Source organism: Conger conger, chromosome 3, assembly GCF_963514075.1.
Source record: "Conger conger chromosome 3, fConCon1.1, whole genome shotgun sequence".
In the NCBI taxonomy this organism is placed as follows: Eukaryota; Metazoa; Chordata; class Actinopteri; order Anguilliformes; family Congridae; genus Conger; species Conger conger.
In genome coordinates, this window is record NC_083762.1 from 76887268 (window position 1) to 76915255 (window position 27988).

The window sequence follows — 27988 nt, forward strand, 5'->3', positions numbered from 1 at the left end:
TGATCTTACAGCTCAGCATGAACGACTGACTGACTGCTAAATCTTTAGAGCACTAAGCAGAGTGGAATAAGACATCAAAAGGGGGCAGGCCATAAGAGATTTTATTTTACTACACTACAATTCATAAACATACACTTTTGCTTGAGTACATTTCTTCATGTACCTTGAAAATGTGTTATTTGGTGTAGCCTACCCTGCATACTTGCTATGAACTTTAAAGTATACTTTTATTCTTTAGTATAAAATAGTATACTTCAGGTAGTATACTATATCAAGTATACAATTCTTTCACAAGGGTAGTAACGCACTTCAGTCATGCTGAGCAGCTGACCTCTACGCAGCACAAATTACAAATTGCCAGTGAAACTCTGTCTGGCCCATAGACTGTAAAACAGAGCCACTGAAACACAAGGCGTGATTTCACCAGGGTGGTCTGCCTCGTTCCCCCTATTCTAAACCGCGGTCCGCACAAGAGAGACGATGCCCTGCCGATCACGCACTGGTGCTCGGAAACTGATTTTGTTCTGGCCCGGGGGTCTAGTACAGCGCTGCTCTGCTCCTGAGGGCCACGTCTGCAGGCATTTGCTTCAACCGTGAGCTACGCGACCTGATTTCGCCAATTAGCTTATTGTCTGAACCAAGCAGGTAACATGATTAATGAAATCAGCTGGTGCAGCGCACGGTCGGAGCAAATACCTGCAGACACTGCGGCCCGCAGGACGTGGAGTTGAGTAGCACTGCTCTTGTGCGTCGTTCAGGCTGTGTTGTTTGGGTCAGCAGAGATCTCCAAATTAAACAGCAGAATGAAAGCTGGTTACACAACCTGTTTGTTTTGTTTAGGGCTGCTTATTTGGCCCTGATCTCCAAACAGCCCCGGTCTGCTCATTAATGTTTAAACGCTGCTTTTACTGAATTTAACAACATTCAGCAGCAACTGTAATGTTGCTAGAGGTTTAAAAAAAAATAATAATAATAAAAAAAAAAAAAGTTTCTAGATTCAGGGTGGCAAGTTTAGCCAAGGTTTTGTTCTTTGGGAAAAAAAAAAAAAAAAAAAAAAAATTATATATATATATATATATATATATATATATATATATATATATATATATATATATATATATATATATATAGTCACCCCCATCTGCCACAAAGGAGGTCATGTTTATTTTGATATGATCACTGAACCTTTGACCATTTGTGTAGGCGACTCCCACCAGCTCAAGGTTGCAGTCTTGCCCCTACCTCACTAAAGTGTACACGCCACAACACGGGGCATTACCTGACGGTTATTACCTCTGAGGATGACTGACATCCCCACTCACAGACAATCAGGACGAAGGTCCAGGACTTTTATCCCGCCGTTAAACCGTCTGCAATAACACTTTAAATAGATTAACAATGTTATGGCAAGCTGCTTTTCTTTCAGAACACCCCTGGCATCGTAAAACTGAATAAGAGCTGCAAGCAAGCATCATTTGGCTTTGTGACATTGTTTAATTTTTTTATATATAACACCGGCAAAGGTTGAGGACCAGGAATCCTAAGTCTCACACTGGAATTCTGCGTAAGGGGTGGTTCTCTGCCGTTGCTTCGGTTAAAACCGCACGCGAGGAGGGCAGCTGAAGTGACACGGGGACGATGCGCTTTTCAGCGCGGCGTGAAGTTTTCCTCCGGATGTGGCTCTGCGTAAACGGGAATGACAGCCGGAGCGCTCCGGGATGAGGAAGGCAGCTTCAGGCCTGGAGCCGGATGAGCCGGCATGTGGAAGATCTTGGCTAAGCTATGTAAATGTTTATCTTTAATTTAATCAGGTTGTTTTACTGCGCGGGCGACCCCTGAAAGCCCAGTTCGGCGTGGTAAAATAAACAGCCCCCTCTGAGGGGGGGGGGGGGGCTGTTTAGGCAATTAATTCCCTCTGAATCCAGCTTCCTTCCCCCTACAGCTCTGACAAAGTGACGTTAATACCCGCCGAATTTCCTGTTTATGCGTTCGGCCCCCACTTTAATGGTACACACACACACACACACACACACACACATCGCAGGGCCAAACTGGTAAACTATAAGAGTTTACTAAACTATCAGTAAATAGATAAATGTATTGGTCTTCTGGTGTTTTAACTGCAACTTCTGCAAATTTTTCAAAGATTTTCCACACTAATGGCCTTGAAGAATTTGAGTGGAAGACGAAGAGCGCAAAACAGACTCCATGCCCTGCAGATACGCATTTCACAGCCCCCGTCCGAACGCACAAGTTCAGGCAAATCAATGCAAATGAGCGTCTTCAATTTGTCTACCAAACGCAAACAATGATCTACAGCCGTGATCGGGGGGGGAAGCGATGTGTCCTTTAAAAAGATGCGCCTGTTGATCGGCAAATAAATTTTGCATTGCAAACCAGCCCGCGGCAGTGCCGAGAGCGGCCCATTTACATGTCCGCCGAGAGACTGGATACGGTCGCAAAAAGACTGGTGAAGAAAATAAATAAAAAATGGCTGCCAGAAAGTGATGAGTCTGAAGTGTCACGGTCAGTTTCTCGCCGCGCTCGTACCTCTCTGCACAAAAGCCTTGTCCAGATGGCCCAGACATGGGGGATTAAGATCGATTTATGGGCCTTTGAGAATAACTGGCCCTGTCGAGTGGTAATGAGCGTGAGGAAGAAGCCCCTAATTGCAGGGGGCTTAATCTCTGCCCCCCCCATCTCTGCCATAAGAGGGAGCGTTATTGGACCCCAAAGACAGCCAGCACTGGTCTCAATGATGGAATATTATATTACAGTCTAGCCTACATATTATGGAAATGTAATCATTTGACTTTTTATATTTTTCACAAAATGTTTCGCAAAATGTTCCACTAATACAAGCATTCAGGGGCAATATTAAGGACAAATACAGATGAAGTAAATACTACAAATATGGTTGATGCAGTGGCGGCATGGATGGTGCAGTGGGTAGCACTGCCGCCTCACAGCAAGGAGGTCCTGGGTTCGAATCCCCGTCGACCGGGGCCTCTCTGTGTGGAGTTTGTATGTTCTCCCCGTGTCTGCGTGGGTTTCCTCCGGGTACTCCGGTTTCCTCCCACAGTCCAAAGACATGCAGGTTAGGCTGATTGGAGAGTCTAAATTGCCCGTAGGTATGAGTGTGTGAGTGACTGGTGTGTGTGCCCTGCGATGGACTGGCGACCTGTCCAGGGTGTATTCCTGCCTTTCGCCCAATGTATGCTGGGATAGGCTCCAGCCCCCCTGCGACCCTGTTCAGGATAAGCGGGTTAAGATAATGGATGGATGGATGGTTGATGCAAGTGCAGCACCTGACCGAATTCAAATCGATTCAAAGTGGCCCCAACTGGTTCAGCGCGTTTCACAGTTAATTTCTCCAAAATGAAAACGTCAATGAAGCTAGCGGAAGGAACGAGGCGTGTGCTGCAGAACCAGAATCGGTGTGTGTGTGTGACAGAGGCCCGTTTCTCTGGTCCTTCCCTGGCTTTTTAAATTTGATTAATTGTTTGAGGCAGCCTGAGTGCCGCGCCCACGAGGCCTATAAAGCCAGGCTCTCAGTTACCGGCCCTGCCCCAGCGGGGAGCTCCGATGGCAGGCACAGCTGGTGCGGGATCAGCCTCTGGCCCTGGATCAGAGATGATGGGGTATGGTTGTGGGTGGGGGTGGGGGGGGGGTGTTTTGTTGAAAGCCTTGCATCAGCATCCCGGCAGGAGAAGGGGGGGGAGGGTGAGGCACACTCTAAAATAGTTGGACGGGTCGGGGGGGCCCTCGGAGAGAAGCTGAGGCTCATAAAAAAACATCCCAGATGGAGGGGCCCCCCCCCAAAAAAAGGGAACAGCGACATCCTCTTTGTCTGGCCTCGCCAAAGCAACAGCTGGACACATCTGCCCACCTTCTGCCATGGCTACTGCAAGCAAGAGAGTGTGTGTGTGTGTGTGTGTGTGTGTGGGGTTGTAGTAATGGAGAGAGAGAGAGAAAGAGAGAGCGTGTGTGTGTATGTATATGTGTGGTGTGTGTATGTATGCGCGTGTGTGTGTGCGTATGCATGTATGTATATGAGTGGTGTGTGTATGTCGGGGGGGTTGTAGTAATGGAGAGCAAAAAGGCATTGGGAGTCCCCCTCCCGCCTGAATTCTGACAGACAGGACACCCCCCCCACCCCCCCCACCCTCCCTGTGGGGTGAATCCTGTCTGCGGGCTGGGGTTCCTTTGTGTTTGAACCGGTGCATGCTGGGATTGGGCGGGCGGCCTTTCTGTGGCCCGAGTGTCAGTTGGAGCTGGAGCGAGAGGGGGGGGGGGGGGGGGGGCGAACTGTCGAGCAGACATCCTTTGTTTTAACGAGCCGGCATTGATCCAGCCAGACAGATGGGCACTGAGCACTGGGCAGAACTGGGCAGCACCACGGCAAACTCAGGCCTCCGATCCAGTGTCGAAGGGCAGCGCGCCTCCGACAATTTAGAGCGGCAATTTTCATCTTCAAATGGACCTGCGTACATCGCAGACGCACAGGCGCAAGCGTTAGCGCTCGGGCAATGTGGCCCAAATTTGTGCAAACTCTTACCCCAATTCCCACATTTTGGGGATTTTTTTTTTTAAATAACATGGTGTTCCTGGTTACATCACCATCTGACACACGGGATTTGCTTACGCTGTGAACACTGTGCTACGACAGCGCTAACACTGTGCTCGCATTTTTATTTATTCATTTAATTTCCGTTACCTTTGCTTCCACAAAGGACCGGACAGTGACAGTGATAGAAACCCAAATCCAGCAGAGCCGACATGAGAGACAGTGGCTAGCCTGGCTGCTTCGCACCTCTGCAGACGGGCTTTGAGAGCAACAGAGCTCAACGGGTAGAAAGCGTGCCCTCGAACCGTTTGTCAGTTTGATTACAGACTGCTGAAGCTGAAACGCTCTCGCAGAAAAGGATGAAACAGAAACTCCCCCTCAACGCTGGAACAACAGAGTGGCACACGTGGTTTTTTTTTGGGTTTTTTTTTTGTTTTTTTGTGTACGTTTATACACAATTATGATACTGCAGTTTGAAAGGTAATGCAGTAAATCAGACACTGAGTGCATTGAATCTCAAAACCATCTACTGTACATTAACAACCTAACTGCATAAAGTGCACAAAGTAAAACTTGTGTTTCCATTTAGGTTGGTCACTTAGGTTTTGAAATACGCCGAAAATCAATCAATGAAGACGAAGAACCTTCATCGGTTATCAGCTACCAAACACATGACCTGTCATTGTCTGTTATCGTGGAATAAAATTCTGACAATTTCCTCTACCACTTATTATATTAGTTATATCACGGTTTATTGGTGGTAAATGTAAATTTAAATGTAAATTGACATGCAGTGCTTTTCCCACATTGGGGTGGAGCCTGGAGACCGAAAGCAGGATTGATCCCACACCCATGGACGTCTGAATGAGGCTGATGGAAAGTTATGCTCACAGAAATAGGGCCTTACTCTGCCAGCCGGCTGTCTTAGACAGGCATTGTGCAAAGTTGGGTATTCTCGAGCGTTTCCTGGCATTTCTGCCCCCCAAAAAAAAAAAAACTAAAAACTGATGAGTAAGGCAGCCGTTTGACTTTGAAATGCGTTTGACATTTTGCTGGAAAAGGCGGACATCAGCGCTCTGAAACAGGAGCCCTTTGTTGGTTTTTGCATCCCGATATCAAATGGGAGCCCACACACACGCGAGACACAATAAAAGGTTTTCGGGGGGGGGGGGGGGGGTTTCGGGGCGGGACGCGGGCGGAGACTCACATGTGGGGGCTCAGCTCGTAGAAGTTGCGGTTGCGGTACTCCTCCACTTTGTCCGGGGTGAAGATGGGCAGAGCCCTGTAGGGGTTTATGGAGATGACCACACTCCCGATGTAGGTCTGCGGGAAAGGCAAAGACACGGAGGACAGCGTTAGTTTCTGTGCGGCCTGCAGCGGTAGCGTCATGGTTAAGGAAGGTCGGCGGTTCGATCCCCGGTGTAGCCACAGTAAGATCCGCACAGCCGTTGGGCCCTTGGGCAAGGACTGCATTGATCCAGGGAAGGATTGTCTCCTGCTTAGTCTAACCAACTGTAACTCGCTTTGGATAGAAGCGCCAGGCCAAGTGACATGTAACGTAATGTTGATTACATGATATTACTGTGTCTAGTTACCTCAATTTCAGTGTGTGTGGTTGATACCTAAGGGCTATGAACACAATGTACTGTAAATTGTAAAATATGGTATGGTAATAAATATGAAGTAAAATTAAGTCAACAAATTAAACTAAACAAATTAACCAACCAACCAGTTCTTCTCTGATCGCTATGGAGACGCAGCCCTGGGGTGGAGGTGACCCTGGGCTCTATGGGAGAAGTGGCACACAGCTAGGGAATATTCTGGAACATTCAGGAGAGGAAACTTTCCATGGAAAAAAAAAATATATATATATATATATATATAAAAAAAGAATAATAATTTAGAGAGAGAGAGAGAGAGGGGGAGAGAGAGAGAGAGAGAAGTGAAACACAGCCTTCTATTATCGGTGAGATCACACGGTGTCAGTGGCACGTGGTGGAGCTGAGGCTGGACCTGACTTTGCAAGTGATCACAGGGCCTATGACAGAGGTCAGAACCCACGGTTCAGAGTATTCACACACCTACCGATCTATCGGATACACCTGGTCAACCTGCGGTCTCAAAAAGAACATACTGTACGTTCTCCTTAATCTAAACAGTCATTGCGAAGGGCTCATTTCAGCTGAATGAGCAGGGAATGTCAGCGCTGCGATTTAGCAGATAGGCACCACTGGCGACTATCTAGTGTCCACTGTCGTTCATGAGAAAAACTAGAAGCCATGTTTACACTCACGCTCATATTGGAGCGCTAGTGTGGCATCCAAACACTACTGTAAGCCTACCTAAAAAAAGCAAGCCGTTCGAGGAACACACAGAAAGCGTGGTACCTTTTCAGCCAAACACTGCGTTGTACTGCACGTCCTTAGTGTACAGAAACCCTGTTTGATAAGATAGGCAGACAGCATATTGTACAAGCTTCACCAAACATGGGCTGCCTCATCTCAATGGATCATAAGACAACAGGTAAATTCCAGGGTAACCGCATTCTTATCCATCAACTGTGGAAACGGTACAGTGAGACGGTACGATATTTGCATTATCAACTTTGATCAAGGGCTAGTCAACGCCGCAGTGTCTGCAGGCCTTTGCTTGAACCATGCGCTAAAGACACCTGCTTTGACCAATTAGCTTATCTGAACCGAGCGGGTGAAACAATGAGTGAAATCAGGCGGGGTAGGAGACGGCAGGGGCGGACACCTGCAGACACGGCGGGCCCGCAGGACCTGGAGTTGAGCAGCGCTGATCTTGATGAAAATGCACGGGCGCTGAACGCGAACCCTACGCGCTCCCAAACGTGCAGCAGAACGACAGCTGCCCGGGGAGAGGTGCGTGCGTAGAGCGCTCTTCAGCTGGGAATTCCAGGGATCTGTCCGGACACGCGGGGCCCGGGGTACGTCGGGGAAACTCAAAAAAACAGAAAAGGAAAAAATGTTCGGAATCCCAGGACGCAGCCCTGGGAGAATAGCACAGTCGGGGACACAGTCAGCGCAGGGCTGGGAGGGGTCAGAGGTCAGAGGTCAGAGGTCAGAGGTCAGAGGTCGGGTGTCTGACATGGCGGGGGGGGGGGGGCTGCTAGGCCTCTTCAGACAACTTACATAAACATCTCCGTTTTCACCGTCTCATTTACAGTCACCAGATTTCTCATTTCCTGACCATTATAGGGAAGTACCCAGTAACAACAGCACACTGACAGGTAAGTTCATCTGCGGCCGGGTAAAGTAACGTACGGATAATGTAAGAGATGTAATGAGCCCGGCAATATTAAAGATGAGACTAAACCCTTCTATATTTAACCGTATTATGTAGATATGATATCTCAGACCGAGTGATGTAGGAATAGGAGTTTCTTAACACAGGGTTTGAGGCAGTTTTCCTAGAAAGACATTTTTCTTTCCATTTTCCTCCAGGAATGGCTTATCATCATTTTCTCGTTATGACTGAGAAAATTAGAATATAAAAATAGTGTTAAATGTGCAGGCCATTACGGTCAGGCAAATAGGTGTTACTCAAACACTGAAATTTAGTTTTTTTTTTCCCACTGCAAGTACTTTTACTGCAGATCTCCGGCATTTCCTTTAAATTCAGCGCATTAACAGTCAGGCATGAACTCCGGATGAAGAGAGCTGCAGGAGAGCTCAAATTCTTTGTGCCTTTCTGCCTGGAGGACAACCAGTCAAAGAAGAACCAAATGAATTCTGACACAAAATTCCCGTGTTAACGTTGCATCAAAGATTCTTGTTCCATTACAGGTATCGTACGGTCTTCCACCGCGTTTAAAACAAAGTTACGAGGCATGCTGCCATTTTAAAATGCAATTTTCCGAGGAGGTACCACTTGAACAATCCGCAGATTGTGCTCGGGATGGAAACTGTGGAAGTTGTTCTGCGTAACACACAAGGACAGATCCTGAGCGAACGTCCGTAACACACGGCCTATTAGTGACACTGATGTAAAAACGGAAGAAGTGATGCAGTAAAAAGAGCTGCTCCGGGTTTTACTCCAGCTCACTCAGTCACTCAGTCACTCAGTCACTCAGTCACTCAGTCACTCAGTCACTCAGTCACTCAGTCACTCAGTCACTCAGTCACTCAGTCACTCAGTCACTCAGTCACCAGCTCGGCTTCCCGATTCAGGCCTCGGAACAGCGCAGGGTGGCTGTAGAGGAAAGGTGGGCAGCACTTTGCTGCAGAGAAACACACTTTGGCGACTGCATTTTGGGTTTTTCAGGAATGCATACCGTCAGCCTGATTTAAGTGTCGACAATTTGAGGTGAATCTTCGAGTGCTCCCAAGACACAGTCGGGCGCGCACGCGCACGCGCACGCGCACGCACACGCACACGCACACGCACACGCACACGCACACGCACACGCACAGGCTACCGTGACAACGCGAGAGGTCTCTGGTCTGTGAAATCGGATGCAATCTCGGCAAACGGCTGTGGATAGACTCCGGGCACGCCACCAGGATAATACGTGTGGCGGGTTATTAATTGATACAGCGGTAGGAGGTGATGAGTGGAGATGATTATTACTGTGAGCGCTGGTTTGAGTACCACTCTTCTGGCTGATTTCGGCCCACCAGCCGCAAATCATCACCCCCCCCCCTCCCCGGGCTAGTAGCCCCTTCTCCTCAGGATGTTGCATAACACCCTCCAACCAGGCCTTCTCCATGGCAACGCTTCCCACGTCAGCCCAACAGAGCGCAGCGTAGAAGCCCGAATGCGATGTGTGTATTCCAGGAGAGAGAGGACAGGCAGACACACACACACACGCTGGCAAACGCACAGTCCACACACAGACACGCACGCTCGCAAACACACACACACACACAGGCCCTCTCTCACACACACACACACACACACACACACACACACACACACACACACACACACACACACACACACACACACACACACACACACACACACACACACACACACACACACACACACACACACACACACACACATATATCTACTACCCAGGAATGTTCACACTTATCCTGGGGCTATCTTGATCAGCAAACGAAGACAAGTGGCATCTTTTCATCCCATCAGGCTTAGCACCAACATAGGCTTTAACATTTACCCATGTAGACTACTGCGTTAATGACCAACAACACCGCATAACCCAGCCAAAGGCTACAGCCCAGCAGAAACGCTTTCTGAACACAGCCATGCAGGGTGAAATCAGCCTTGCGAAACGATTCTGACAAGGCCATGTACAAAGGAACCGACTGCCCGCGTTGCAAAAGAGTCTAAAGTCTACGAAGGCCATTTTTATTCATTTGCCACTAATCAGGAAATATACTGTACTTGAGCACAAGTTCCCAAGTCCAGGGTTAGAAAACATGCTGTGAAAATAGAAAATCAACGCCTGGGCTCTTGCACGTCCCGGTCCGACCGCAGAAGCAGCTAAAAAGCAGCTCACGCTAAATGCGTACTCAAGTTAAGTGCGGGCGAGAGGAGTGGAGAGAACTGGAATCAAACTCGACTTGTTTGGGTCGGCGTTTGCGCAGTTGTGTTTGCGGTGACAGGCATGAGAAACTCCACAGAAAGTGAGTGACAAGTTCAGCCCTGCTCCAGCCAACTAAAATAAACAAGGGGGGGGGGGGGGCATCTGGAGCCATGTGACCCGCACGGAGCAGAAGAAAGGGGCAGAACTGAAGCGGGGCGGGAGCAGGCGCAGACTGTGGGAGAAGGCCTCGGGGTGAGCTAAAGACACACCTGTATGTGACAAAAGATGGCCCAGGCGGTAATAAGATCCGGAGACAGATAAGCGGCTAAACGCACCCTGGGGAGAGAACGCCCTCCTACAGCCCATCGCCATTTTGGCACGAGCCCAATCAGGACGGTCCAATAACAGGACGATGCACTAATCTCACACCAATATAAAACTGTATCCCTTTTCGATTAAAAATATTGGACGGTCTGCAAACCTGCGACTTATTCGACAGTTTTTTTTTTGTTTTTTTTTAAAATGACGCGCAGACATTTTGGGCAGAGCCCTTCCTCAGCGTATATGCGGCACAGCCCTGCCACTACGGAATAAGCCGCAGTGTGCAGATTCCAGGCATCGATTACCCAACCGGGACGTTGCAATCGGCCAAGATGCAGCCCAAGTGATGGCTCCACGGTTTGCGCTCGACTCTCCCTGCGCATGGTCTATCAGCAGGAAACCGGACCGAAATGGAGTCCGCGTGAATCCACAGCGCACACCCTGGGACACAAGGAACAAGGCGACGTGGATTCCGCCCCGTGGTCATACTTCGCCTCATATCACACGCATCTTAAACAAAGACAGCCAGAGACACCTGCTCCCACCCGAGGGGGGGGGGGGGGGGGGGGGGGGGGGGGGGGGGCTTCCCGCTGCATGGGGGATGGAGCTGTCCACCGCACCAACATCTTCACCAACATTCCTAGACCCATTTCAACACCAAAAAATATTTTCATTACTGAAATGCAGTACATTCGACCGAAGGTGCGTTCTGGGAAGGCAAGACCGTGTTGCAGATTCGAGGCGAGTGCGATGTGAAACAGAGGAACACAGCTCAGACACAGGGAAAGATATTAATGGCGCAAAGAGCCCAAGGCCTTTTTAAAGTGAGGCGACAGGAGCGAATCACAGCGCATGGAGGTGACATCACCCCCTAATGCCAGAGAGGAGTCCTGTACATGTGCGATAATCACAGGCCCAACCAAAAGCCCCAGGGCCTGAGAGACCCGGCAACAGGAGCTGGGATCTCATTGGCTGCCGTGGGGAGAGGAAGGTGCTCATTGGCCGTCCTCTTTTCTACACGTGACATTTCGACCGAAACTTAACCCAGGTTTCCACAGTGCAGTGATTTATCGGGCCGGACTGCGTTAGCAGGATCGAGCCGTGAAACGGTTCGTGTCGTGACAAACGCACGAAAAAGGACGATACGAAGAAAAAGAACATGCAGCCTGCACGTCTAAATGAGGCTAACCTGAGGGTGAAACCTTCAATTATCCAGAAATAACACAAGGGTGCAATAAGTGCAAATGGGAATGGTCTGAGAGATATGGAGCTAGGATCAACTCATAAACTCATCAACAACATAAAATGTAAAAAAAGAAAAGAAAATGCACTTACATTTTTTTTTACAATTTTTTTTTTTTTTTAAAGGGATCTGACTGGCTTGGTGGCTCAAGCCCCAGTGTTTTCATAATAGGATTGTTGCAGCTGTGGGGGCCTTGAGAAAGACCCTGAACCTCACATTGCTCCAGGGGGGGATTGGCACCTGCTAAGTCTAATTAACTGTAAGTCGCTTTGGATAAAACTGTAATGTAAATTACACTACATTAGTTTTAATTATCATGTTGAGTTAATGTAACGTACCTTGCGCACCGCACTTATGTTCATGGTCTTACGACCAATCATATATGAATTGTGCCGTTCAGTCGTTTGTTCTATGACCTTGATACGTGCGGTCCTGCATGCCGCGTCAGATGAAAGCATCTGCTAAATAAAACGTCATGTAATGTTGTGACACGAAACAACCAGCAGCCAGCTCCAACCCGACCACAAAAACCAAGAGGCCTCGGCAAACGGTTGGCCGACCAGCAGCACGAAGATATGCATTATATCACCATCAACAGGCTGACGCTTTTATCCAAAGAGACTTACAGTTGATTAGACTCAGCAGGGGACATTCCCACCTGGAGCAATGTGGGGTCAAGGTCCTTGCTCAAGTGACTGATCTGACCGTGGCTTTGTGATTAAGTACGCCCCCGTTACCGACCTCACAAGTGAGTTTATTGCATCGAGCAGGGAAAGGGTAACTCACGTAGATCTCGTTGTGGTCGAAGCGCTTCCTCAGGTTGTCGATGAAGGAGTCCTCAGTTAGGGGCTCCAGCAGGACCATGTCGCCCACCCCGATCATGTTGTCGAGAAGTGACGTCTTGACCTCCATTTTGGACATGTTCCCCCCCTGCAAACAGACAAGATGGCCGCAAGTCAGATTACTAAACGGTAAATGGGGACTGCATTTATATAGCACATTTATCCAAAGTGGCCCATTCACACATGCTCACAGACCAACGGCGAAAGGCTGCAATGCAAGGTACCGGCATCAGAAATTGGCGGCTTAGGCGTCTCGCTCAGGGACACTTCGACACACCCACTGGCCGCGGCTGTTTCCGGAATGGTCCGGAGCGGCCGCAAAGGAGGGATCCTTCTGCCGCCGACGTAACGGAAGAACCGCACACTTTTTTTAACCGCAGGAGGCCGGTCTGCCTTTCCCGGGTCACTCCACCACCCACCCCGCCACCAATCTGAGGGGGGGGCCGTGTGCGCTCACGTTAGCCTCCCCCCTCCCTCCCTCATTTCCTGGACTGATTATGGCACTCAAGCTTGCAGGGGTAATCCATCGGAGTGGACTGGATTTTATTTACAAGCACATTCACGCTGCTGTGAACCCCCACCCACCCACCCATCCCACCCCACCCCCACCCCCCCCAAAAAAAAAGATCCGATCCATAGAGGCCACGTCTGAGCCAACATTACCGAAGACAAAGACTCTGCTGGGGGTAGCAGTTCTCCCCCACCCCCCCCCCCCCCCCCCCCCCACGTTCACCAGTCCCTTTGGTCACTAATCCTGGGGCTATAGCCGGGGAGATAAAGAGGGGCCCGGGATCCATTCAGGGGCCTGACAGCGGGGCTTTGCAGAGCCCCGGAGCCCCTCCAGTGTTGTTCTACCGCAGGGGCCACGGTTCAGCCATGCGCTCATCCACCATTGTTGGGGGAGGAGGAGGGGGAGTCCTGCCTCTACGTCAGCAGAAAAAGAGGCAGCGTCCCACAAGCACAGGGCGACACGGGCTCAGGCGGTAAGAACAGTCGTCTCATTGGCTCAGGCGGTAAGGACGGTCATCTCATTGGCTCAGGCGGTAAGGACGGTCGTCTCATTGGCTCAGGCGGAAAGAACAGTCGTCTCATTGGCTCAGGCGGTAAGAAGTAGTCTCATTGGCTCAGGCGATAAGAACAGTCGTCTCATGAGCAAGACACCTAACCCCCAAATGCTCCTGACGAGCTGGTTGCTGCCTTGCATTGCAGCCAATTGCCGTTGGTGTGCAAGTGTGTGTATGAATGGGTGAATGAGAAGCATCTATACTCAATGGCAACCATTTACCATTTATCAAGTACGTTAAATCATGGTGGTGGTTCTTTTTTATGCTTATTATTATGTAGTGCAATTCTTACTCTCTTATTTTTTGGTTTCTTGTTTCGATGCATACCGTATGTTTAAGGAAGGGACTTTCTTTACCAAGTCACAGAACACAGTTACTGTTCATAAGGTTGCTGGGTTAAGTAATAATACCGCAAGCTTAACAGAGGTCCATACCAGGAGTCTCACCTGTACAGGATATCTGCCCTGCCTGTATTTGGAGAATACACCTTAGCTTGTCTGGTGTATCAGAACCTATGATATACTCTGAAAGCGCCTCTTCTGGTCTCTCCCGCCTCTTGGTTGGCTCAGTCGCGGCAGGCAAGGTCAATCGAGCACAGAAAAGTATCTGAATCCAAACGATGACGTATCTGACCCAGGTCATGGCCAAACCCAATGCAGCGAAATCAACTCTGCGAGTGCACTTTTTACTCTGACGATCCCAGCCGGCCTCATGCAAGCCATTATTCACAGTGCAAGTGCCTATTCTACCATGCTTCATTAAGATTTTGTGACACCACTGACTTTGATGGTAGCTTAGGACCTTTGCCCCGGAAGACCGAAAAACAAACTCAAATGAACCAATGCAGATTACACTCACACACTCACACACAGTTAACAGGTAGAAAGTACTCCAGCAGAAGGTTTGGGGCAGTTGGGGGGGGTAGAGAGCGGAGTAGTGACCCCCTGCACCACGCGGATGAGAGGCTGGTGAACACACCCTGTGAGTTTACGTCCAGTCATCTCACTGTGACAAACAGGCAGGCGACAACAGAACACACACCCACGCAACAGAGCGGTGAGCATACTTTGTACTTTGACCTCCCTCCCTCCCGATTATTTCCTGTGCTCGCGCCTATTCCACCACGATTTCACTTGATGACACCATTGAATTCATGGTAACTTGGCATCTTTATCTCGGAGGATAAAAAAAAAAAAAAAAAAAGAAGTAACTAAATGAACCACAAAAACGTAACCTTAAATGATACACATGGACAACACGCGAGACAGTGAGACAGTGAGACAGTGAGACAGTGAGACAGTGAGACAGTGAGACAGTGAAGGTAGGAGTTTTTTTTTTCCGTGACGTATTCATAAATGCATATGCGCAGAGGGTTTGAGAGATGTGGCAATATCTAATTCTATAGCCTCTTTGGATGAGCTCCTGATTGGATACATTTCCCCTTGCCATTGTTTTGCTTGGACATGATGTCAAATCCCCGAGTTCCCCTCTCGAGCCCTGGCCCTGTCAGGCCCTTATCTGCAGGCCTCAGACCTTTGTCCTGCTCAGCCCAACTTAGCAACAGTTGCTTGGAAGCGAGACGTGGTTTGAAGGCTTTCTACCATCGGTAACGACAATAACGGGACAGACCTACCCCCATCTCCACAACACACCGTTTCATGGTTATCGCTGCAGAATCCAGCCACATATGAACAACAGTGAATTTAAAAAAATATATACATCTCGCCCTCCTCGCAAAAGACGCAGGCTATGAATTATGATTCAGATCCTTGTATACGTTTCCTTGCCTTCCAGATTTGTTTGAGAGCAGTGGATTATTTCAAGCCAGAAGTACAGGCCTGATTCAGAACTGCACCCAGGGCCTTTCAGATATTCTCCACAATGTGGTCATTTGGTTCGCGACTACGAGCATTTCCAGTCAGACGAGATAAGACACGACATGCGTCCTCTGCGTTTCACCCATCCTGGTCACTCCGGAGCAGTGGGCAGCCACAGTGCAGCGCCCGGGGACCAACTCCAGTTCTGAGGCCAGAGCCTGGGTCAAGGGCAACGGCGGGAGTGTGCCTAACCTGACCTGCACGTCTAGCTTCGGCACCAATAAGCACGGGAGAAGGCTGAACCTGGAAACCGTGGGCCCGGATAAACCATGCCCGGTTTTTGGCCGTTTGATCGGATTGATTAGCAGGGCGAGTCAATACAATTTAAAAATGTTCAAAACTAGCCGCGGGGTAAAGGGAGCGGGACTGTGCTGGATTCTGATTGGCCACCAGACTTCTCAGAGACCTAGCGAAGGGAGGGAATAAGCAAAAGCTCGCCTCATGTAGACAGGCGCGCACATACTTTTTCGTACACACACAGAAACTCCGAGGAGCCTCAGGTGGTTCCAGGACTGGCCACTCGGGCTGGAAAACAAATCCCACATTTTATTTTCACTTCTGCATAGCAACCGTAGCTTTGGATTCAGGGAAAGACATACATAGCAATAGCCGAGGAAAGCTTTGTCTAGCAAGGTCTCACACCAGCCCACACCACACTAAACACTTACTGTGATTAGACAGGCAGAAACAGACCCAGACCACAGTGGCACACACGGACCCACACACAGACCCACACAATATCCACACCAACACACAGACCCACACAACATCCACACCAACACACAGACCCACACAACATCCACACCAACACACAGACCCATACACAGACCCACACAACATCCACACCAACACACAGACCCACACAGACCACCACCCACACATACAGACACAACATACACACCTACACAGACCCCCACACACACAGACAGATACAACATACACACCCACACACACACACACACACACACACACAAAGACCCCCCCCCCCACACACACACACACAGACACAACATACACACCCACACAAAGACCCCCCACACACACAGACAGATACAACATACACACCCACACACACACAAAGACCCCCCCCCCACACACACACACACACACACACACACACAGACACAACATACACACCCACACACACACAAAGACCCCCCACACACACAGACAGATACAACATACACACCCACACACACACAAAGACCCCACACACACACACACACACACACACACACACACACAAAGACCCCCCCCCCCCCCCCAACACACACAGACACAACATACACATCCACACCCACACACAGACCCACACCTCTCTTAGCCCCCAGTCTCCCAATCGCACTAATCTCTGAGCTCGTAGCCTGCCTGTCTCTGTGCACGGGAGGAAAGCACCCAGGTAACACCCTCACTTTCACTCTTCCTTTTCCTCCCTCTTACAATCTCTCCACCTCTCTCTCTGGACACACACACAGACACAGAGACAGACAGACACAGACACACACACACAGACCGCAACGGCACAGATATACAAACCAAACCTGTCAGCACCAGGTGGCCAAAGCTTTTAAAAGTCCGTCTTTATTTATCTTTGTACAGAAGGCTATTCAGCCTGTACTGGCTCTCCAGTATCCAGGAAACCAACTCCTCTGGTCTGCTGCTGCAACACAACCAGAGGAGGGCCCTTAAATTCTCAAAAAAACATTTTCCATTTGCGCAGAAGTAAAATAAAATGAAAGTATTGTGTAGTTCACAGAAAACTACAAAAGGAGAACATGCCGGGGAAGGTTCTCGGCACGTCCTGCGTTCTGTGCTGCGCGTTGGTTTGAGGACGCGCGGCTCGCGATTGACCCCGGTTACGCAACTGCGCTTCTGGCGACGACCGGGCGAAGGCAGACGACAAGCGAAAGCCGTCAATTAACGGTCATCTGCTTCCAGGGCAGGGACCAGGCCGGGGAGCGGCCGTGGGCCGTGGGGCGGGCAAAACAGACAGAGGCTCTCGGACTAACTGAGAGAACAATCTGCAAGAGCATCTTAAAAGCAGGCGAGAAGCCGGAATTTAAAAACAACGGCGGTCCCAACTGGGAGCATTCGGAACACAACATTTCCAGCCCCTTCCGTCCCACGTCCCCCGTCCCCCGTCCCCCGTCCCCCGTCCCAGGAAGCGCACCACCGAGAGGGCACCGTGATGGAGTTCGTCTCATCTTACGTCACGCACAGCAAACCACCAGCCTGAATGAGAACTTTACACTGGAAGTGCAGTGACACAAACATTGGCTACCACAAATAGAGCCACCAGCCTGAATGAGAACTTTACACTGGAACAACAGTGACAAACACTAAGCTACCAAAAGCTGCCAACAACTGTGAGAATTGAGGTCCGAGAGAGGACATCCCTTTTTTGGGAGTTGATTGGGGATGATGGATCCGTGTGCAGCAGTGTATTACACTGACGTCCCCAGCACTTAGAAAGTACGCTGACAGGGCAGCACGACATAGCCAATAATCAGCACACACATCAAGTCACCGACTGGCCACTTAAAAAAAGGGGACAAAACGCAGAGTGGGTACGGCACACAGGGTCATACCGATTAGGCAAATACTGAAGCATGCGTCCCTGCATTTAACAGGGGCGGCCTGTAGCGTAGTGGTTAAGGTAAATGACTGGGACACGCAAGGTCGGTGGTTCTAATCCCGGTGAAGCCACAATAAGATCCGCACAGCCGTTGGGCCCTTGAGCAAGGCCCTTAACCCTGCATTGCTCCAGGGGAGGATTGTCTCCCGCTTAGTCTAATCAACTTTATGTCGCGTCTGCCAAATGCCAATAATGTAATGTAATGTAAAAACCACCCTCCAGCAGTGTTGGTAGCCCAGTACCCCTAGTACTACAGCCCTGAGGCCGTTGATGATGTAACCACATTAGGGAGAGTGCTGCAGTGCCCGGTGCAGTCTGGCAGGTCCATTAGAGAGAGGGGACGCATTATCCGCAGATAAAGACAGGCAGGATTACCCAGCATGCAAGGGAAACACACCCACGTCTGCCGAAGCCAAACTAGTGGACTGTAATAATATGCATGCATGCATGTATATAGTTCTACTGTGCAGGCATGACCGTAATGCATGTATTCCCCTTTACTCGTTTTCCACATGGAAATACAAAACACCTTAACACATAAAATGTATTTTTGCGACAAATTCTCTTTTATCGTGGTATGTTCAAAAACTCTGAAGAAATATTACATTTGCAAGTCAATGTAATAACAAGGTCTCATGCAGTTAAAATGCCATCACTAGCTGTGTGCATAATTAACTGCTGTCGAATTAGGCCTGTGCAAATCCATGTCACTTAAAATTCAACAGTCAACTTAGCACCAGGGATATTATGAAACTTGGCTATATTCTGTGGTGGGCGAAAACATTTCTTGCAAATTATCTGAATAAACAAGACAAGATGCAGCTAAACTGAAGAGAGCCAAATACATTAACTGGATAATTGTTGCTGAGTTTTCATACACAACCCAGGTAGAATGCACTTTCACTGGTGAAAACGTATGCATCCGTAATGTATTCATTGGAAAAAAGGAAAAAATAAAAAATAAACGGCAGGGTCCTGGAAACAAATGCATTTCATCGAGTTTCTAACCAAATAAGCGTCTTAGTTCTAATCCAGCAGATTACTGGGCGTATTAATAGAACGCCCGTTCACAGAGAAATAGGAGCGAGCCAGCGTAGGAAAATTCAATTTTAATAAAGTAATCCAGAACCCAGGTGCACAGATTGGAGAGCGCACGTCACCTCTCCCAGACAAACTGGCCCAGCTCCAGAGCAGCTCAGGTGGGTAATTACATTAAATGCCAAATAATATATCATTTGCATTTCCTGGAAGAGGGCCAGCACTGGCAATGAATGAAGTGTTAGAGACAGTCACTGGGCAAAGATTGGGGCAAGGCTGGGGGGTGCCCAGACTGGGAGACAGACCAGGAAAAAAAAACCAAAAAACCCCAACACTGGTAATTAGAGCAGTCGGTAACATTGCGCAGGCAGACTGTTTCACGGGCGGAGAGGAACCCGCCTTCCCTACGCTGTTACAGGGGAAGCCTGCGGTTTCGGCCCACTGCGGTCACAGGTTCAGATTCCGGTTAGGAAAACCACTCTTGTTGCTGCGCTTGGACCGGAGTTTGGAAACATGGGAAAAACTCATTCCAAAAACAATGACAAGATCGCATCAGCTAATGGTTTTCTCCCCAAGTAGACTACAGAAAATGCGAGGCATTGTTAAATCTTGGTCTGTCCCTCAACGGGTCCAATGCAGTATCTAACTCTTTTGGATTCTAATACTTCTGAGCTCGATTAATCGTGCCTGGTGCAACTGAGCCTCCCGAGAGGACCGTTTTATTATTTTTATTTTTTTGGAGAGTATAGGTTCCAATACACCAGATAAGCTCAGTAAAGCAAAGAAAAGTATTTGAATCCAAAAACAATGACATATTTGAGCTAGGTCACTCTCACACTAACACACACACACTCACAGGACCATAACCCATGACTCCTCTGACCTTGCATAGACACAAAGGGGCGGATCTCACTGCAGTCAAAACCCCACCCTGAGGTCCACTCCTCCTCCTCCTGTCCGTGTCAGCAGCCGCAGCGTCACGGGAAAAGGTCAGACTCCCACTGACCACGGCAGAACAACAAGCTATCCCACAATTCACAGCGTAGACAGAATCAACACCAGCAGTCTCATGAAGGAGGAACAACACAAAATGTCCACTGGCCTCGTTTTCCCTAAAATGCAAAGGAACAAAGGTTTGCAGTTTGACTCAAATTAGGCCATTTGACTCCAGGCAAGAACAAAGAACGTGGCCCTGCCACAGTCAGACCCAACACTTGCATTCATACAATCATTACCAGGCCCCCCATGGTAATGCCTTTTTAGGCGTTCAACCATAAAAACAGCTTCAAGATTATCATCTTTCCTGAATCCATTTTGAAAACTGCTTGAAAACTACTCCAGATTACAGCTATGGGGGGGGGGGGCGCCTACCCCAGCATGCACTGGGTGAAACGCAGTCATACACCAAGGACAGCCGGCCAATCCGTTGCAGAGTTGCGCTGCGGAAGAGCGCTTTAAGTGCAGTGACTCAACTGCAATTTCATCCCACCCTGGACAGAATGAGAGGGCTGCAGCAGGCTGCCTTCAGACTCTTTCCATTACTGTAAAAGCCTGCGTATCATCTTCCATAATTTCACATAATCACAGTGGTTTATCTGAACAAGCAATAGAATCACACAACTCCCAGTACACAATGATATTAAGTGGGACTCAGTGGTTTTAACAAATAAAAAAGTGCCTCAAACGTACCCTAGCACACTGTCCATCGGGGATTCCAGTGCTGCGGCTATGGTCAGATTATGGTCACCAGGACCGTCTGGTTGGAGCTTTTCGACAGTTAAATACCCTTGGGAACTGAAGAGCATAAAAACACGGTTTAAATTTATAATTTCACGGGGAACTTGGGCCTATGTTTCAGCCGGGGTGGTTTACAATTGCGAGAAACATCAGCTCTCTGGCTAAAGCAGGTGTAGCCTATTTGGTCACAACATTCAAAAGCGAACTGAAGAGATTGGATATGACCTTTCTAGCTTTTCTAACCTTTCTACCCATCTAGACGACCTTTCTACCCCCCCCCCCCCCCCCCCCCCCGCCCCACCCCCTCCCACCCAAAGGCAGATTAGAGTCATCAAAAAGTACACTTTCATTTGTCTGGCCAGTGCACTTACAGAAGGGGCCTGAGGGACCAGAGCTCACCTAAAAGTGAAACCACTTGCGTCTGTAACCAACGACTCATTCCCAGCCAAAATTAAGATTTAAGGGCGATTAAGATTTTAGGACAAATCTTAAGTTATCAAAAAGCAAGAATCAATTGTCCTTGTCAAGATGATGGCGATATAAAGTACGCATGAACCTGCTCTAGGCTGACACACTGGGAAACCCCATCGTGCCAGATATGGGCCTCGTGATGAGAATACTAGACTACACAGGACCGGTTCCATGTGTATAGGGTTTCACAACATAACAATAAATCACCACAGGAGATCTCTGTCCTAGCACGAGAGCCGGTCTCCTCCCTTTTTTAACCACACAGTACTGTGGTTCTGACGATCACTCAACCTCCTGCTAGGACTGGCTTAGGCACAGTATCTCTGTAAGGAATGCGTACCCTGAACATAAACGTACAATTGAGGAAGCCAGTCGAATAAATAACAACAACATAGTCTTGCCCAGTTCCTATAATTTCAAAACAAATTGGCACATAACTAAGACAGCATAGGTTCTGCCAGTGTTGACTACAAACAGATTTTGAGGAGACTACCATTATGTTCTACGGCTCAGCCTCTGCCCCCCCCCCCCTTCTCACAAACCCCTCCTCCACTCCTCAAGTCAACCACTGTTCCCCTCAAAATTGCTTAATTGAAGACAGAAAGGTTTGGGGGCGCTGGGTTGGATGAGTATTCTCATTGTGCCCTCTCCATCGGCCTGGCTGACGTTCTGTTCCTCCCGAAACCGGCTTCCTGTCTCTGTTTACAACATCTGTGTGCCCTGGCCATGCGTTTCCACGCCGATCAGCCTACAGCACATCCCCCCAGGAGTCAATATGCTAGCCCCCTCCATTACTCTACCGTCCTCCACAACACCAACCCCCTCCATTACTCTAACGTCCTCCACAACACCAACCCCCTCCATTACGCTAACGTCCTCCACAACACTAACCCCGTCCATTACTCTACCGTCCTCCACAACACCAACCCCCTCCATTACGCTAACGTCCTCCACAACACCAACCCCCTCCATTACGCTAACGTCCTCCACAACAACAACCCCCTCCATTACTCCAACGTCCTCCACAACACTAACCCCGTCCATTACTCTAACGTCCTCCACAACACAAACCCCCTCCATTACGCTAACGTCCTCCACAACACAAACCCCCTCCATTACGCTAACGTCCTCCACAACACAAACCCCCTCCATTACGCTAACGTCCTCCACAACACCAACCCCCTCCATTACGCTAACGTCCTCCACAACAACAACCCCCTCCATTACTCTACCGTCCTCCACAACACCAACCCCGTCCATTACTCTACCGTCCTCCACAACACCAACCCCCTCCATTACGCTAACGTCCTCCACAACACCAACCCCCTCCATTACTCTAACGTCCTCCACAACACCAACCCCCTCCATTACTCTAACGTCCTCCACAACACCAACCCCCTCCATTACTCTAACATCCTCCACAACACCAACCCCCTCCATTACGCTAACGTCCTCCACAACACCAACCTCCTCCATTACGCTAACGTCCTCCACAACACCAATCCCCTCCATTACTTCCTCACCAGGGCCCACCAGTAAGTGGAGCACTGGGGTAGTTGTGTGCAAACTCAACCTGCTTCAGTATGAATGGTAAACGGTAAATGGTTGGCATTTATATAGCGCCTTTATCCAAAGTGCTGTACAATTGATGCTTCTCATTCACCCATTCATACACACACCAATGCCAATTGGCTGCAATGCGAGGCACCAACCAGCTGGTCAGGAGCATTTGGGGGTTAGGTGTCTTGCTCAGGGACATTTGTTGATGAAATCTAGGGCGGGATCGAACCAGCAACCTTCTCACTGGCAGAGGCCTCCTGAGCCAATGTCACCCCAATATGATACCGGCCCCCACAGAAGTAGCAGTCAGGCTTTTTCCCCAAAAACCACCCCCGACACACTCTTACATGACATCACCAGGCGTAGCAGCACAGAACAGCAAAGCTAGTCATGTTCAGCATCAGAATGGCATTTGTTTTGGGGTTTAAAAGAGGCTTTGCCTTTAGCAGCATGGAGATGCACACAGCTGGAAATGTGACATATGCTTAATGAAAGTTTTGTAACACTTTCCTTGAACTCCTCGCCATAAGGCTGACATAACACTGCCGTACACGACCTAACAGCTGCCACAAGGTGGCATGACACAGGATGTCCGGTTACGTCAAATAACATAAAACCGTCACACTGCTTCCATAAATTTTATGACAGCAACATGCATATTTTAGAACGCATGAATAGACGATACAAAATTTTGTATCCCATGATACAAAAGCAAGAAATATAATTTTTCTGAGAATTTTTTTTTCTTTTTTTTTTTTAAACATACACCAACTCTCCTTTCTCTCTTCGGACACACTGTACATTTGCAGGTTCTCTGCACTCTCGGGCAAGAGTGGCGTCACAGTAGAGTTATGACAGACCGGGTCCTCGATTTTAGCGTCTGAATGGGGAAACCAGCTGCTGCGGTTTTGGTGCTCAATTATGGACTGAATCAAATTGCTCAGCAATACCCAGAGTTCCTGGAGATCGGGGGAAGGGGGCAGTCACGCAGACAGTCAATCATTCTTGCCTTGAGTCAAAGAAGCCTCAACTTAAATAACACGCGCATATGGAAAAAGAAAGTTGACTTTTGAACGAGGTCTTAAAAAGAAAAACATCTCCAAGGTTCTGCAGAAAAGTCCAGGCGAACAACTCCAGGCACACACTCACAGCAGTGTTGCAAAGACGAACCACCACGGCAACAGACCCGGGTCAAATATGTGATGGTTTTGGATTCAAACACTTTATTGAGCTTGTCTGGTGAATTGGAACCTATGAGAAACTCAAAAAAAAAGGTACAACGCCCTCTCGGTTGGCTCAATCACACCAGGCAAGATCAGATCAATCGAATTCGACACAGATCTGCTAGGTAATCCTCCCATTCCGTGGCGGCAAATGTACAGCTTCCACGGACAGGAAATAGACAAGCAGATAAAGACGCATCCCGAAAAACATCCAGTCGCTTGAACCCATTTCTCCTGGGAAGGGATATTGCCACTGCGCTCCAACACTGCCCCCCCAGTCAGCCTCTCTACACACTCCACAATTGGAATACATCCTTTTTCATTTGACTGGCCCTGGGATATTCCCATATGGTTCTCCTACCATGATTCGGTAGCTTGACGTACTGGAGAGCACAGAGATCACACGAAGATGAGGAAACTCCTGGCTAATTGGAATTGTTCTGCCTGGAGCAGTTGGCTGTTAAAGCTTCTCCACAGGACAGGGTGGACTGAAGTACTCTATGAAGAGCACTGTTCACATTCATGTACTTTCAAGAAGCTTAAAAAGTGTAAACCGGTCCGGCCATTCATTGACAGAGCGCAAAACTCAGATATGGTACACAGACTACACGATAGCATCTCTTTGAGAATGACCGAGACCAAGGTTGTCAGGGGACTGAAAACGTTATGCCACAACGATTTTCTTGGCAATAGAGGGAAAAATTGGAACCACATAAATACGCCTATTGTTCACTGCACAAACTTCCTGTGAATTTATTATGCCTATAGTTTGTAAGTATGTTGGTACTTGCATGCATGCATTTCATCAGCATGATTTGATATAACACAAGGCAAAATACATATTTCATAATAATTAATAATTGTGTGGAGAGAATTAGATCAACTGGCACACTCTAAACTGAACTGAAGTAAGCACATTTTTCCACACCATCAAATATTATTCAATATCGTCAATTAATTCACCAACTAAAACCCCAACTAACAAAAGCAATTTGAGACCCTTTGTTTGTATCCCATTGTAATTAGCAAAATAGTGAATTTACAGCACTAGTTTATGCCTTTATTGAGAGCTCTACCCAGCAGTCAGATAGCAACAAGACCAGCCAGGACAAACAGTTCTGTCTTTGATAACAGCTTGTAGCCACATTTCAAAGGTAAACAGCTCTTAAATGCGCGTACGTGTTGGCAACCTTGGCTGGCTCCGTGTGCGGACTTTCCCTCCATGTTCCCTGAGCAGATGTAGACAAGGACGAGTGCAAACTCGCCGAATACGGAAAGAAACACTTTTTTTTTTTTGAGGCCTCTAGTCACCTCCGGTTTGGACCCCGGTGCATCCCCACTGTGATTCGGCCCTTGGGCAAGGCCGTTAACCCCACCAGGCCCTTGCTCAAGGGTGGGGTTGTCTCCTGCTTAGTCCAATCAACTATAAGTCGCCTTGGAAGAAAGCGTCAGCCAAATAACATGCGATTGTGTCGCTACATTACATCTCGAAGCCTTCGTAGAAAAGCTGGCAAATGTTCGTCGGACCCCGGGCAGGGGCAGGCTGTAGTGTAGTGGCTACGGTGCTTGACTTGGACCCGGAAGGTCGGTGGTTCGATCCCCCGTGTAGCCACGAGAGGACCAGCACAGCCGTTGGGCGCTTGAGCGAGGCCCTTAACCCGGCACTGCTCCAGGGGAGGATTGTCCCATGCTTACCAACTGCAAAGCTGCTTCGGATAAAAAGCGTCAAACTAATAACAAATTCTTATTTTTCTAGGGGTAAATCCAATGAGGCCTGCCGGACCACATGTGCTCCAGTCAGTTCTGAGACAGCCACAGCTCATTAAAAATGAAAACCTAGCCCTTTCTTTCCGCTCTGTCTCCAGCGCTCTGTTCTTTAGATACTAGGTGACAGAATGGGCAACTGAAGCCCAGCAAGAAGTCTAAAGAGGCAGAACACCGTCGTCAGGCAGCCTGTAGCGTAGCGGTTAAGGTAAATGACTGGGACCCGCAAGGTCGGTGGTTCGATTCCCGGGGTAGCCAAAATAAGATCCGCACAGCCACTGGGCCCTTGAGCAAGACTCTTAACCCTGCATTGCTCCAGGGGAGGATTGTCTCCTGCTTAGTCTAATCAATTGTATGTCGCTCTGGATAACGTTATCATTGTAATGTAATGCAATGTGGACCAGACCTGGGTCAAATAAATCACTGCTTTGGATAAAAATACTTTTCTATGCTTTACGGAGCTTGCCTGGTGTAATGGGACCTGTGAAATGATCTCAAAAGGTGCAAGCCCCGCTATCTGGTCCTTTTGGTCGGCTCAATTGCACCAGGCAAGATCAATCGAGCACAGAAATACGTAACACTTTTGGATTCAAGTATTTGACAATGCGTAACAAATGCGGACGGGGTGATGTTGAGCTTCTGAAATTTGTCTGGAATAGTGGGCGGCTGCAATAACGAATGCTGAACAATAAATACAATGAGTGTACAAAACAAATACGCCATTTCTTTAAGAGGAGAAAACCCCAAGCTCATAAACACGTGGTCATACAAAAAGTTACATTTCCTGCCTTCACTACTAGTGCAATGGCCCCCAAAATTATCCCTGCTGTTTGTAGCTAAATTTAAATCTGTCCAGAGAGGGTCCAGCCGGATAAGTTACAATCTGGTAGATATTAACTACAACTCTGGATTCACCTCAGACAATTGGATCCAATACTCAAGATGCTATGCATTTGCACACTAGAGCAGTTCAACTACGAACAAAAAAAAATCCCAACCAAAAATAGAAGAATAGAAGAAAAAAAGAAAGAAAGAAATGAATACGTTGGATGGAAATGGGAACCATATTGAGTTTCTCCCTTTCATCCTTCCCCAGCCGTGTGACTCAAATGTGTGAGCAAGTAAGAACGATTTTCCTTTAACTTAAACCCACACGGACACCTCGGAGCCGGCGTGTGGGGGATTCCTGGTCTGAAAGCTCGCTTTTGTTCGCCTGTGTGTACTTGTGCTTATGTTCGCGGAAAACCCTAAAAGATTAATTGTCACACCGAACCTTCGCTGAGGGACGGCAATGGAAGCCCTTCTTTTTTTTTTTTTTTTAAAGATCGCTCAGTGCTTCTGGAATCAATTAGCAACCAGTAATGGACGCATTCCTGACAGCCCAAACTGACCCGTGAACGTTTGGTGTTCACGCCATGTCTCCATCTATGGCTTTCATTGTTATTATTCTTTTCGAAAATAAATAAATAATGAAACAAAAATGACCACAGGTCTCCGAAAACCTTCCCAAGATGTAGTCCAGGGGGCCTATTCAGCTATGAAGTAAAAGGCACCCCTACTCCTCACTGCTTATGTGGTTTTGCGAGGCAATAGGTTACAGATTTGTGTGACCTCAACGCTGCATAACGCATTTATTATGCAGAATTTCCATCTTACATCATTTAATAAATTGATTCATTGCGAAAGCAGTCTCAATAAAAGTAATCTCAACTCGTGCACCGCAAGTAGGCTAGTCTTGCAGTCGACTAGGCGTTGTTTCTATACGTTCAGTGCGTGCTGTCAGAAGTTTGTAATAGGCTAAAAATCGACGCGTGATACATTAACAATGCAAAATTTGCCCTAGTTTCCCCAAAAGAGATGAGCAGCAACAAAGGTAGAACCCCCCCCGAACCACTCCCCTTAAAAAGGTTTTGCCTTCACCCCCTCCGAGTCTGCAGAACAAGGACCCATGCGATGAATAAGTTACTGTGTTTTGGTGAGGAATGACAATAGCTGGCACTTGCGAACAATCTTGTCACTTCCATAGGCTAATCTAATTAAATATAGGCTAATCTTACTTTACATGAGTTACGTCCCAGTTATGCATGTGGATTTTGAGAATGTGCAATGAGTGTTCAAACGCCAGCCG

The 27988-nt window shown here is 48.3% G+C and overlaps 1 protein-coding gene across 5 annotated transcripts in view; it reads right to left on the reverse strand.

Moving 5' to 3' along the window:
* myo1b (myosin IB) overlaps positions 1–27988 on the reverse strand; it is a 103123-nt gene that overhangs the window by 74418 nt on the left and 717 nt on the right. For all 5 annotated transcript variants that reach the window (XM_061234723.1, XM_061234722.1, XM_061234721.1 and 2 more), the window contains exons 2-3: positions 12436–12579; positions 5775–5890 (exon numbers count right to left, since the gene is read on the reverse strand). In XM_061234723.1, coding sequence (XP_061090707.1) covers positions 5775–5890; positions 12436–12570 — 251 coding nt within the window. In that variant the 5' untranslated portion in view covers positions 12571–12579. The remainder of the gene's footprint in view (positions 1–5774; positions 5891–12435; positions 12580–27988) is intronic.